The sequence below is a fragment of the Protomyctophum parallelum genome (assembly GCF_964188405.1).
Source record: "Protomyctophum parallelum genome assembly, chromosome: 10".
In the NCBI taxonomy this organism is placed as follows: domain Eukaryota; kingdom Metazoa; phylum Chordata; class Actinopteri; order Myctophiformes; family Myctophidae; genus Protomyctophum; species Protomyctophum parallelum.
The window spans coordinates 48,774,003-48,788,169 of NC_139704.1; the positions used below are offsets into that span (position 1 = coordinate 48,774,003).

Genomic DNA, 14,167 nt, shown 5'->3' on the forward strand with positions numbered 1-14,167 from the left:
TTGATTCGAATGCCAAAAAAGTGAAAAACACAGTTAAATTGTTTGAATGGTATAAATCAATTTATATTTTGTAATCCAGCTGCCTGTGACGGGACAATGTATAGCCTAGTTGGTTGATTCATAATTTCTGCATTTAGATTAGAATTGATTTAACACCTTCAATATCACCTACTTCTGCCCCCTCAGAATAATGCATGAATTAATCATATATAATAATTCACATTATTATTAATTCACAAGTATCATTAATAATGAATGCACTGATCAATGCATTTTAAGTCGTTCTCTTCATGTTGGGGGGTTCAGCTCCTCCTACTCCATGAACAAGTTCGAGAAGAGAACCAGAGAACCCACCCACCTGTACTCCTTCACGCCGTCACCAGGGTCCTTGTTGTTGTGGTGGTGGTCCGCTGGTTCCGCCGCTGTCTCCCCCTCCTCGCCCGTGTAAACATACTGCTGTGGTTCTTCTGCTACCGGTACCGGTACCGGCATCGGGGGCAGGAAGGCTGCCAGCAGGTAGAGGTAGAACGTGGCCGCGGCCACAACGGCGAACAGCCCCGCTATGGGGCGCATGTTGCCGGGTTGGTGGGTCAGTGAGTGGCGGTGTCTGGGTGTCGGTTGTCAGCGCCTCCCCTGGCTCTCTCTCTCTCCCCTCCTCCTCCCCCGGGTTCCAAGGCTCCCACCGCGGCTAAACTTTCACCGCAGCTGCCGCTGGCTGGCTCCCCGCGGTAGAAGCAGACCAGACACTGACAGATAGAGACAGACGGACGGACGGACGGGTCGGGCTGGTCTGGCGATCACGGAGGAATATGAAAAGTAAAGTGAAAATGTCCAGTGGCTGCTGGACTGGACTGCATGGTGGTATACATGACCGCTGGCATTCTGACAGGCAGGATCACATGGGTGGTCAACAACCTCTTAGTTTACAGGTCTGAGGTGGATTAGGCAGGCTACTCTCTTAAAGAGTCTAAAAGTAGGCTACATATTAGTTAGTTGACGTTTAGTGACGGCGACGTCCATACCAGCATACGGATCATCGATACGAATACGATCATTATATTCCAAGTAATTCCGTGTACATTTTGTCCCCGCAGTCGCAGACAGAGAAAGTCACACACAACTATAAACACAACACGATATGCCTTCCTGACCACAGGGGTCTGTAACATTTAGCCTTTTCTGCTGTGATAGAACGTTACCACCAGAGGTCAGCATTGGACAGAGAAAGAGAGAGAGATTCAGTGTATTGATAGAAACGTTGCATTAACAGATTATAGAATCAATGGATAGACCTATACAGTCCAGTCCAAGGAAGGTACAGGTCAATACAAAATCTGCTACTAACCAGAAAAAGCACTAAAGAGACTTGTTTACATCAGGGTCCTCCATTTTCATTTCATCAAGATAATTAAAGACATAGGAGGCTACACATCAATGCAAAATAAAAATGAAAAATAAAGTTCACATGATGATAAAGTCGAACAAACTGTATTTTCTAATACGGACAGACAGACAGACAGACAGACAGACAGAGATTTCCTTAACAAGTGTTACCAATAGGCCTACTAGTAGCCTACTACTAATTAAGGCTCTGTTCCATTTGGAATAGCACAATGGACGGTCGAAAATGAAAGCCTGGGTACCGAGGCTAGCACAATGCTAATACAACTTTGATTTAATTTATTATTATTATTAGGCCTATATATTTTTTTCAATGACCCCATATAACTTTGGTAGTGTAGCTACAAATCCAACCAAATGGACCCGTGTTATTATGTCCCCCTCATTTGTAAAGTAATACAACGTATAGCCTATAACATTTGCAAGCTTCGGCACACGTTTGGAGTTTGTACCACATATATAGGGCGCGTTCGGAAATAGCGCACTGAGCGCGCTGTGCAATACAAACTAATAGGCGAGTGCGCTCCGGTGCGGTATTACCGAACACGCCCATAGTGCTGTTAAACACGTGACTGTTATTAGGCCGGCACCTTCCTAGTATTAAAAAATACCTTCCTAGTATTAAAAAATACTAGGAAGGTCCACAGGCCCACTGTGGCTGCCACGTGACGTCCTGGTTGGTACCTCCAACATCATTTGGTAGCCAAGTCTATGGACTTTTAATGTTTTTAATGTTTGCTCAACACACTGACTGCCAGATACGAATAGGCTACAAATTGTCCAGCCTTTTTTGCAGGGCGCTATAGCCCGTCCTATGCACAGCTTTGTGTGTCCGTAGCATGGAATGTGAACATTTGATTGGCTGAGCACGGAATGTGATGATGTATGATGATAAGAGCACCCCTCACTTCACACGAGTGTGATTTGTTCCGTTGAGAGTTGAGACCCTTATTTTGAAGGTCCTGCGCGATGATCCGCATGTAAACAAACACTGTGTACAATTTTGTAAACCCTTTCAATATAATAAGTACTTCGATATAATTAAAGTATCCATTTACATTGAGGTGGACAAGAGACAGACTGTTCCAATTAAACTCAACTATAACTGTCGGCCAAGAAGTCCATATAGTCCATAATAATGTTTGTTAAAAATATCTGTGCTTACGTCACGCCCCAAAACATACAGCCTACATAATAACTACATAACCCCACAACTACATACATCCAATAATTATGACCTTGATTAATTAACAGCACATTTTATGCCTTTTTTGGATATCTATCTCGACATCTAAATCGAGGATTAGATTCAATTTACGGTTTTGTGAAGTTGCATATTTGTGGTTTTTATTAAACAATTCAATTCACGGTGGGAAATAAGGCCCTCGGCCGAGACGTCCGTGAGTGAACCGCCACAATAAAACAGGAGATCCTATAAAAGGACCAGGTGAGTGAACCGCCACAATAAAACAGGAGGTCCTATAAAAGGACCAGGTGAGTGAACCGCCACAATAAAACAGGAGGTCCTATAAAAGGACCAAGTGAGTGAACCGCCACAATAAAACAGGAGGTCCTATAAAAGGACCAGGTGAGTGAACCGCCACAATAAAACAGGAGATCCTATAAAAGGACCAGGTGAGTGAACCGCCACAATAAAACAGGAGATCCTATAAAAGGACCAGGTGAGTGAACCGCCACAATAAAACAGGAGGTCCTATAAAAGGACCAGGTGAGTGAACCGCCACAATAAAACAGGAGGTCCTATAAAAGGACCAGGTGAGTGAACCGCCACAATAAAACAGGAGATCCTATAAAAGGACCAAGTGAGTGAACCGCCACAATAAAACAGGAGGTCCTATAAAAGGACCAAGTGAGTGAACCGCCACAATAAAACAGGACATCCTATAAAAGGACCAAGTGAGTGAACCGCCACAATAAAACAGGAGGTCCTATAAAAGGACCAAGTGAGTGAACCGCCACAATAAAACAGGAGGTCCTATAAAAGGACCAGGTGAGTGAACCGCCACAATAAAACAGGAGGTCCTATAAAAGGACCAGGTGAGTGAACCGCCACAATAAAACAGGAGGTCCTATAAAAGGACCAAGTGAGTGAACCGCCACAATAAAACAGGAGGTCCTATAAAAGGACCAGGTGAGTGCAGGCCAGTGATCTTTCCTTTACGATACCCTTTCTGCCGGAGCCGTCGGAACCCGACACATACACGTGTTAACAATTCAACCGACGAGTGAGTGCTCGGCTTTCTCTCTCTCTCTCTCTCTCTCTCTGCAAGATATACCTTAACAGTTGAAGCCATGGAGCAACCGGAGGCGGGCGTAACAAGGGGTCTACAGACGGAGGCCGGCGGAACGAGGGGTCTGCAGACGGAGGCAGGCAGAACGAGGGGTCTGCAGACGCAGGCAGGTGGAACGAGGAGTCTGCAGACGGAGGAGGCAGGCGGAACGAGGAGTCTGCAGACGGAGGAGGCAGGCGGAACGAGGAGTCTGCAGACGGAGGAGGCAGGCAGAACGAGGAGTCTGCAGACGGAGGAGGCAGGCAGAACGAGGGGTCTGCAGACGGAGGCAGGTGGAACGAGGGGTCTGCAGACGGAGGAGGCAGGCAGAACGAGGGGTCTGCAGACGGAGGAGGCAGGCAGAACGAGGAGTCTGCAGACGGAGGCAGGTGGAACGAGGGGTCTGCAGACGGAGGCAGGCAGAACGAGGGGTCTGCAGACGGAGGCAGGTGGAACGAGGGGTCTGCAGACGGAGGCAGGTGGAACGAGGGGTCTGCAGACGGAGGAGGCAGGCGGAACGAGGAGTCTGCAGACGGAGGAGGCAGGCAGAACGAGGGGTCTGCAGACGCAGGCAGGTGGAACGAGGAGTCTGCAGACGGAGGAGGCAGGCGGAACGAGGGGTCTGCAGACGGAGGAGGCAGGCAGAACGAGGGGTCTGCAGACGGAGGAGGCAGGCAGAACGAGGGGTCTGCAGACGCAGGCAGGTGGAACGAGGAGTCTGCAGACGGAGGAGGCAGGCGGAACGAGGAGTCTGCAGACGGAGGAGGCAGGCAGAACGAGGGGTCTGCAGACGGAGGCAGGCGGAACGAGGAGTCTGCAGACGGAGGAGGCAGGCAGAACGAGGAGTCTGCAGACGGAGGAGGCAGGCGGAACGAGGAGTCTGCAGACGGAGGAGGCAGGCGGAACGAGGAGTCTGCAGACGGAGGCAGGTGGAACGAGGGGTCTGCAGACGGAGGCAGGCGGAACGAGGGGTCTGCAGGCGCAGGCCAACAGGACGATGACCCTGCAGGCCATGAGCACCGCTCGGCTCCAGCAGCGCCTGCGGCGCACAGACGAGGACATCACGGTGATCGAGCGGCAGTTCCACCAGATGGACAGGAGCCTCCTGAAGCTGCACCGCCGGTGGGAGAGGAAGAAGGAGGAGGTGGACGCCCTGCGGAGGAGCGTGGCCGTCAGGAAGAGCACCCTGGACCGCATCCAGGAGGAGACGTCGCGGTGCCTCGACGCCGTCTATCCGACGCTGCCGCACCAGAGGCCCTGGAGGAGGAGGAGGGGGCCGGAGGATCCGGCCAACTGCTACGACGATGACGATGACGACGACGACGAGACGGACGGCCTCGACGAGGATTTGTCGAAGATAGATGAATATTTGGAGAACGTGAGACGAAGCACTGCGGAGGAGGCAGAGGACGAGGAACCTTTGGCGAGAGTAGACGGATGTCCGTCGAACGTACGCAGCAAGCGCCCGGCGAATAAAGCTCACGAGTGAGCGGTTTACGGACTCTTAAGGTCCCTGCACACTGGACGCGCTTTCGGATTTTTAGTGACGTTTTTCAAAAACAAAAACGTGTCCAGTGTGCAACCACCTTTATAGGTCTTTAGATACCATAATGGTTTATCGATGAGGGGGTCCGTGGCCTTGTGCATATCAACTTGGGTGGGGGTGGTTTTTGAAAATGTATATGAAAGAGATAGAATCGCTGGATCAAGTGGTTGGTTTCTTCAGACCAGACCAGGATGAAGCACATCCATGGACGGACCTGCGATCAGAACCTTTTTCAGAGAAACAGGTTTACTAAAATGTGAGAAGAGTCTCCATGTTGACACGCTGCAAGCTGCAATGGACTTTCATCTGAATGTATTTAGTTTATTTATTCACTTTTATTTATTCACTTTCATTTGGTTGTTTGGTTAGTTAGTTAGTTAGTTATTGTGTTAGTTACTTCGTTTTAGCTGACAATTAACTAGTTAGTGAGTGAGTTAGTTTTAGTTTACGACACCGACAGACTAGAAAGAGATGCACATCAGCGCAACGTTTACCCGCTGTTACTTTATCTGCTGCTGACGTCAACTTTAGAGAGGAGAGAACAAGCGTTTGTTTACCTGATCATTCGTCAATTCACCCTTGTGACGCTTTTGCGTTTCTCCCTATCGGGTTACGAGGATAATCCGATTTCACACGTCCTCTCATGAGGTTGTAAACATCAACTGTTTTGACACGAGGGGGGGGGGATGCGATTGAAGCAAGATTATTTTACGTGTTACGCTGCACTATAGCCTCTCCTATGCACAGCTTTGTGTCTCTGTTTTAGTAGCATATGGGATCCTTGGTACGAAATACAACTAGAAAGTTCTGACCTTGATTCAATCTCTCTTGCCATTTAGATGACACATTGTGATGTCACTTCTGTCCGATTGGACATTATATTGTCCAATCAGAAAAGGGACAGACAATGCAGACAAACAGGTTTACTTTAGCTGGCATAAGAGTTCTCAGACCTAGAGCAATAGTGTGTGTGTGTGTGTGTGTGTGTGTGTGTGTGTGTGTGTGTGTATGTGTGTGTGTGTGTGTGTGTGTGTGTGTGTGTGTGTGTGTGTGTGTGTGTGTGTGTGTGTGTGTGTGTGTGTGTGTGTGTGTGTGTGTGTGTCTCACAGGCCGTCTCAGTGTCAGTGCAGTGGGTGGGAGTCATGCAGGCAGCAGTCCTCCAGGGGGCAGCATTGCTCAGGTCCTGACACACACACACACACACACACACACACACACACACACACACACACACACAGTAAAAAACAAAAGTGATATTCAAATTAGCCATATTGTAATTAAAATAAATTGCTTGCACATTGCTCATATGAATGAGAGAAATCACACCCGTGTGAAGTGAGGGGCGCTAATATATTAAAGTCTCACTCATGTTGATTAGGTGATGTAATGGTGATGTAAAACAAACGGTGCAAACACAAACATTAATTAAACGCCGTTAACAATATGACGCACAGGATCTCCTCACTGGTCAACAAAAACACCTTTAAGACCTTAACAGGAGCCCTCGTACAAGGTTTCTTTGACTATGCATCCACCTCTTGGTACCACAGCACCTCAAAGGCCCTTAAAACAAGGCTCCAGACCTCATGCACCTCTTGGTACCACAGCACCTCAAAGGCCCTTAAAACAAGGCTCCAGACCTCCCAAAACAAACTGGTCAGGCTCCTACTTGGCCTCACCCCCCGAACCCACCTCACCCCTGCCCACTTTGACAGGCTGGGATGGCTTAGGGTCGACGACAGAGTACAGCATCTTGCAATGGGTCTGGTCCACAAGATTCACTACAGCACCAAGATACCCATGTACCTGTCTAAATACTTCACCAAGATACCCATGTACCTGTCTAAATACTTCACTAAGATACCCATGTACCTGTCTAAATACTTCACTAAGATACCCATGTACCTGTCTAAATACTTCACTAAGATACCCATGTACCTGTCTAGATACTTCACTAAGATACCCATGTACCTGTCTAAATACTTCACTAAGATGCCCATGTACCTGTCTAAATACTTCACTAAGATACCCATGTACCTGTCTAAATACTTCACCAAGATACCCATGTACCTGTCTAAATACTTCACTAAGATACCCATGTACCTGTCTAAATACTTCACCAAGATACCCATGTACCTGTCTAAATACTTCACTAAGATACCCATGTACCTGTCTAGATACTTCACTAAGATACCCATGTACCTGTCTAAATACTTCACCAAGATACCCATGTACCTGTCTAAATACTTCACCAAGATACCCATGTACCTGTCTAAATACTTCACTATAAGATACCCATGTACCTGTCTAAATAATTCACTAAGATACCCATGTACCTGTCTAAATACTTCACTAAGATACCCATGTACCTGTCTAAATACTTCACTAAGATACCCATGTACCTGTCTAAATACTTCACTAAGATACCCATGTACCTGTCTAGATACTTCACTAAGATACCCATGTACCTGTCTAAATACTTCACCAAGATACCCATGTACCTGTCTAAATACTTCACTAAGATACCCATGTACCTGTCTAAATACTTCACTAAGATACCCATGTACCTGTCTAAATACTTCCTTAATGTAAACGAAGTCCACACCCACAACACCAGAGGGAGTGCAACAAACCATGTACAACCCAGATTCGGCACAAACAAGGGTCTAAATTATTTTCGCTCCTATGCCACCAAAATGTGGAACGCCCTACCAACAGTCATTAAGACATGTGAATCCCTTGGGCTGTATTTTGCGTGTCTTAAGTACCAGGTCTTATTCCCTAACTTGAGTAAACTAAAGACTTGGAGGCGTGATCAATGCCATTTGGCTATTCTGAGTGGCCAAAGAGCATTGATCACGCCTCCAGGTCTTTAGTTTACTCAAGTTAGGGAATAAGACCTGGTACTTAAGACACGCAAAATACAGCCCCTTGACTCCTTCAAAACCGCTCTCAAAGGGCACCTACGGATGGCTGCAATTCGAAACTGGCCTCTGTAAAATCTGAACCCCCCCCACCGCCCCCCCCCCTTTTCCCCTCACTGTATATGTATCTTTTCCCTTTTTGCTTCCTTTATGATGAATTCCTGTTCTGTTCTTTAACTACATAGAAGTGTCTATTTGTATGTCCCTAAATGTTTTGATGAATTGAACAATGTGGACCCTGTTGTAAACAAGTGTAATGCTTAATTGGGTCGTCCACTCATACAGTTAACATTAGCATCAGACTCCTCTTCCTCTGCAGGGGAGAGCAATCGATGATCAAACTAGACTCGACAAGCAGATCACAGATTATCCGATCATTTTTTATTTTAAACAGGACTTAATTGACTCCATGGATTCATCAAATCCTGTGTTGAGGATCAACTTAAGAATAGCGTCATTTAATGAGCATGCACTTTATAAACACAAAGTGAGACCAAAACCAGACAATAATAGTTAAAATGTTTGAATACACACACGTGCACGCACATGCACACAGTGACACACACACACACACACACACACACACACACACACACACACACACACACACACACACACACACACACACACACACAGTGATGACACCCATATACACTAACCCTAGCTATTCAGACAAAACACCACTCGGAACACTTTCCTGGGGGTCATATTATGTGTAATATGTGGTTTTAGATATTTTAGATTTTAGCAGTGTCCATGATCACTCTTCATATAATAATAATAATAATAATAAAACTTTATTTGTATAGAACCTTTCATGACTGAAATGCAGCTCAAAGTGCTTTACAGAGCAATGGAGAATAAAAAATTAAAATAAAAGATATGACCACCGCGCTCTGAATGTGGGTGCGCTACCCGTTCACAACATATCCAAACTAGAAAAAGTGCCCTTCTGGGCACAGGTCTCCACCAGGATTCTTCCTCAGCCTAGTGGGAATATGCGTGCACAGTTTCATCGCAATGGGACGCTGCGTTGAGGAGTTGTGGCGATTTGTACAACGCGGGCTACTCCTGAAAACTGTAAGCGCCAATCGTGGCCAATCAGGATGGAATATGAGAAATCAAACAAACCTGTCTTGATCACATGACTATGGAGATCATGTGTACCGATTTGCGTGAAATTTGGATAAAATCTGAAGGAGTAATAATAGAAAATGTGTTTTACATATGTCGGCCTCCTGGTGGCGCTATAAAGAGCAGATGTGAAAAATTCCAGACAAAGGTTTTTCCTTGGCCTCTAGGGAGTTGGCATACAAAGTAAGTTATCCACAGATCCGTGCAGTTAGAGGTAAAAACACTTTTCGGCCAGTTATAGCGCCACCTTGAGGCTGAGTTGAAATTGTTCATGTGGCATTTCGTCCTCGGCCTAGTGGGAATGTGGGTGCACAATTTCAGGGAAATCACGCGATGTGTTCATGATTTGCAGCATTTTGTTTGAAACTGAGCACTCCTGTGAACTTTGGAAGCCAATGTTAACCAATCAGGATGGAGTGTAAGAAATCTGAAAGACCCGTTTCGTTGAATGGCTCTAGAGAGACTGTGTACCAATTTGCGTGATGTTTGGACAAAATCTGTAGGTGTACTGTGCAAAAACTTGTTTTGCACAAAGCGGCCTCCTGGTGGCGCTATAACAGGCCGTTCTGGAAAGTTTGGGGCAGAGGTTCATCGTTGGCATCCAGGGAGTGTGTGTGCAAAATTTGGCATCGACCGGGTTAACAGTGGCCGAGATTAGCTGCTCACGGACACACGGACGTACACACGGACGGACGGAGTGCAAAACATACTCTCCCCCCATGCCTTCGGCCTGGTGGAGACAATCAAGGGTATGAGGGTCGCACACACCAAGACTGCACTTCAAATAGTTCATAGTTCAAAAATGGACAAACGTTTCGGCTGCTATCCAGCCTTCACACTGATGAAGGCTTGATAGCAGAAACGTTTGGCCATTGTTTCAAATATATATGAAAATAAACTAACTGCAGTCTTGGTGTGTGTGACCCTCTACCCTTGGTTTTGATATGTTGTGAACGGGTAGCGCACCCACATTCAGAGCGCGGTGGTCATATCTTTTATTATATTTTTTTATTCTCCATTGCTCTGTAAAGCACTTTGAGCTGCATTTCAGTCATGAAAGGTTCTATACAAATAAAGTTTTATTATTATTATTATATGAAGAGTGATCATGGACACTGCTAAAATCTAAAATATCTAAAACCCACATATTACACATAATATGACCCTGGCAGTCGCCTCCCTCAAGCCCTGAGCTCTCATGAGTGAACCCTCATTGACTTTAGTGACCAGTGGCGTGCACAGATAGACACTAGGGGGTTCTAGAGCACCCCCTGCCCTTTTGGCAATTTTGCTCTTAAAAAATAAAAATAAAACGTTTTATTTTTTTTTCTTAATTTGTAGTGTGTGGACCATGCGGTGACATTGATCAAATCTTGATAAAAAAACGCTTATACTATATTATTTAGGCCCCCACAATCTAAAGCTATGTGTTTCTATGTCAGTGGTTCTTCGATAAAAAAAATAGCAGACCTACAAGCTCATAGATCAAGCTATGAGCTTGTAGATCTGCTATTTTTCAATAGCTATAAAGCACCAAAATGGGTTCCCGCCCCAAAATGCGCTGCACAAGGTGCCCTTTTTTTCACTTGAGCACCTGCCCCTCTAAATGTCTGTGCACGCCACTGACCCTCATTGACTTTAGTGACGTCACCTGTAAGTGCTTGAGGGTGAGATGCTGCAAAGGGCTCCACATTGTTGTGAAAGGAATGGGACAGCACTTTGAAGATGAGTCCGCCATTCATGACACTTTGCATCACTTAATTACTGATTCAACCCTCCGCAAAGGAGTGCAACAAACAGGTATAGTGATTACACGCCGTTGTATTGCTCAAACACACACTTCCTTAAAGTTGCAATAATGCTCGCAAACAATCACTTGATTTTGGCCATTTTATTAACTATTATCTCATAACACACTCATACACGTACAAACACACTTCTATTAAAGTTCAATAGCGTCAACTAACTGTTCACGAGATTATTCAGAGACCGCGGCGCTTAGTGGTAGATTATTCAGAGGCCGCGGCGCTTAGTGGTAGTAAATGAACGCGTCGTCTCTGTCTGTTACGTTTTACTGAATCACCGGGAAACAGAACACATTAGCTCTCATGCTACGCCCGCTTCCTCATAGCATGCATCAAACATCAAACATAGTAGGCTATAAACACATTTTACCGACCAATTAACTGTATTATTATTATCTACATCCCTGAGATACTGTAATCGGTCGATAAGAGGATCTCTGTTCTTATATAACACAGTGTATTTACTGTATAGACAGTGACACACATGAAGTTACAAATATAAGCCAGGTGGGCATTTAGTAAAATATAACGAGGCCACTCACGGAATAAACTGGTATATAATATCGGAACGGGTCATAATTCTGAGCGGTTCTGAACGGGTCATAATTCTGAGCGGTTCTGAACGGGTCATAATTCTGAGCGGTTCTGAACGGGTGATAATTCTGAGCGGTTCTGAACGGGTCATAATTCTGAGCGGTTCTGAACGGGTCATAATTCTGAGCGGTTCTGAACGGGTCATAATTCTGAGCGGTTCTGAACGGGTCATAATTCTGAGCGGTTCCGGTTCTGCTTCTGTCGAACGCTCAGCAGCTTCAGGACGGTGTCTGCAGGAAGTCCGCGTCTGACCAGTTCCTCTTTAAGCTGCAGGTGAAACAACACAACACAATGTTACGTCATAAGGTCTGACCACTTCCTCTTTAAGCTCCACCCACGTCGCAACACTAATGGTAGCAGCATGAGTTAGAATTCCCTCCTCGATGTTGTAAGATGATAAGAGCGCCCCTCACTTCACACGGGTGTGATTTCTATCGTTACCTTTGGCAGCACCTTCGTCCTGATGTCTTCATTGGTCAAAGGAGTCTTTGAAGAGATTCCCACTCTCAGGACGATGATGCCACCTACAGGACATGACAAATGTAGCAGCTTTACAATAGTGAGACGGTCCACAGTGTGATGTTGTTAAAGGGACACTTCACCCTTTTTGCAAAAAAATATATGTTAATGACGTTTAGAAGCTTTAGATCACTTTCCTGGGGGTATTTATGTGTGTAATATGTGGTTTTAGTTATTTTAGATTGTAGCAGTGAGCCTGTTGTCTCTGATGTCATGGACACTGGTCTCACTACCTTCCTGGACTACAATTCCCATAATTCTTTGGTGCACTGCTCCTCCTTGTGGATAGGGGGAGAGCTGTCTTACTGAGACAACATGTAGTCCAGGAAGGAAGTGAGCCCAGTGTCCATGACATCAGAGACAACAGGCTCACTGCTACAATCTAAAATATCTAAAACCACATATTACACACATAAAGATCTCCAGGAAAGTGTTCTAAAGCTTCTAAACGTCATTAACATATATTTTTTTGCAAAAAGGGTGAAGTGTCCCTTTAATTAAAAATAAATTAAAATGGTAGTGAGACTTTAAGTTACGACAGGACAGTGATTAAAAAGAGAATAATCATAATTTCATCACACTCACGAGGCCCAGGGGTGTAGCTAATTGAGACGTCTGCTGTGGGCAGTGAGATTGTGACTGTTTCGGGCGGAGATGTCTCAGTCATAGTTGGTTCATCACTGGTGCTACTGGGTGGTGGTGGTGGTGGTGGTGGTGGTGGGGTTGCACTGGTGCTACTGGGTGGTGGTGGTGGGGTTGTAATAGTTGGTGGTGTTGTAGTTAAAGCACCAGGAGTCTCCATGGGTGTAGTAACAGGAGGGTTCATGGGTGTAGTAACAGGTGGGTTCCTGGGTGTAGTAGCAGGAGGGTTCATGGGTGTAGTAACAGGTGGGTTCATGGGTGTAGTAACAGGTGGGTTCATGGGTGTAGTAACAGGTGGGTTCATGGGTGTAGTAACAGGTGGGTTCATGGGTGTAGTAACAGGTGGGTTCCTGGGTGTAGTAGCAGGAGGGTTCCTGGGTGTAGTAACAGGTGGGTTCCTGGGTGTAGTAACAGGTGGGTTCCTGGCTGTAGTAGCAGGAGGGTTCATGGCTGTATTTGCAGGTGGTGTGGTGGTGGGTGTAGTATCTGCGGATGGAGAACATAAAGGTTTAAGTGGAGCCTCCTCACACCAGATGGTATCACTGATGGAATGTGAAACACGGTGCTTTAGTAAACGGGTGTAGCTGCACTCACCGTTTGAGACACTGACAATGACACAGCGAAGCTCTGACTGATATGTGGACGGACTGAGAAAACAGACACGTTTAATGAACAGGAGTTTGTTTTTAGCTCAAGGTTACAGTAATAGTAAAATAAAAACGGTAATAAAGTACTCAGACAGATAAGACAGACTACAGACGGGTCATTTAAATGGATGCTGACCTGTTGGTCTGACAGACTACAGACAGGTCTACAGACAGACTACAGACAGGTCTACAGACAGACTACAGACAGACTACAGACAGACTACAGACAGACTACAGACAGACTACAGACAGACTACAGACAGACTACAGACAGACTACAGACAGACTACAGACAGACTACAGACAGATCTACAGACAGACTACAGACGGGTCATTTAAATGGATGCTGACCTGTCGGTCTGACTCTGAGCAACAAAGCAGACAGGGTGATCTTCTCCACGCTCCGACTGTGACGGTGTCCATCTCAGGACGAACTGTCCCTGTGCTGGGGAGGACAGCTCCATGTTGTGAGGTCCACTTAACAGCAGCTCAGAGACCCTACAATACCAACAAACAAGAGAACATGAGGTCCACTGAACAGCAGCCATGAGGTCCACTGAACCATAACCATGAGGTCCACTGAACCATAGCCATGAGGTCCACTGAACCATAACCATGAGGTCCACTGAACAGCAGCCATGAGGTCCACTGAACCATAACCATG

General features: G+C 46.0%; 1 protein-coding gene across 4 annotated transcripts in view; it reads right to left on the bottom strand.

Moving 5' to 3' along the window:
* The window catches only part of LOC310866237 (transmembrane protein 41A-B-like), a 16,609-nt gene extending 15,491 nt beyond the window's left edge, over positions 1-1,118 (bottom strand). For all 4 annotated transcript variants that reach the window (XR_014569905.1, XR_014569906.1, XR_014569907.1 and 1 more), the window contains exon 1: positions 359-1,118. Coding sequence is in view for 1 of the 4 variants with exons in the window: in XM_083775745.1 (XP_083631871.1) it covers positions 359-573 (215 nt within the window). In the remaining 3 variants the exon portion in view is untranslated. The remainder of the gene's footprint in view (positions 1-358) is intronic.
* Between the last annotated feature and the right edge of the window lie 13,049 nt (positions 1,119-14,167).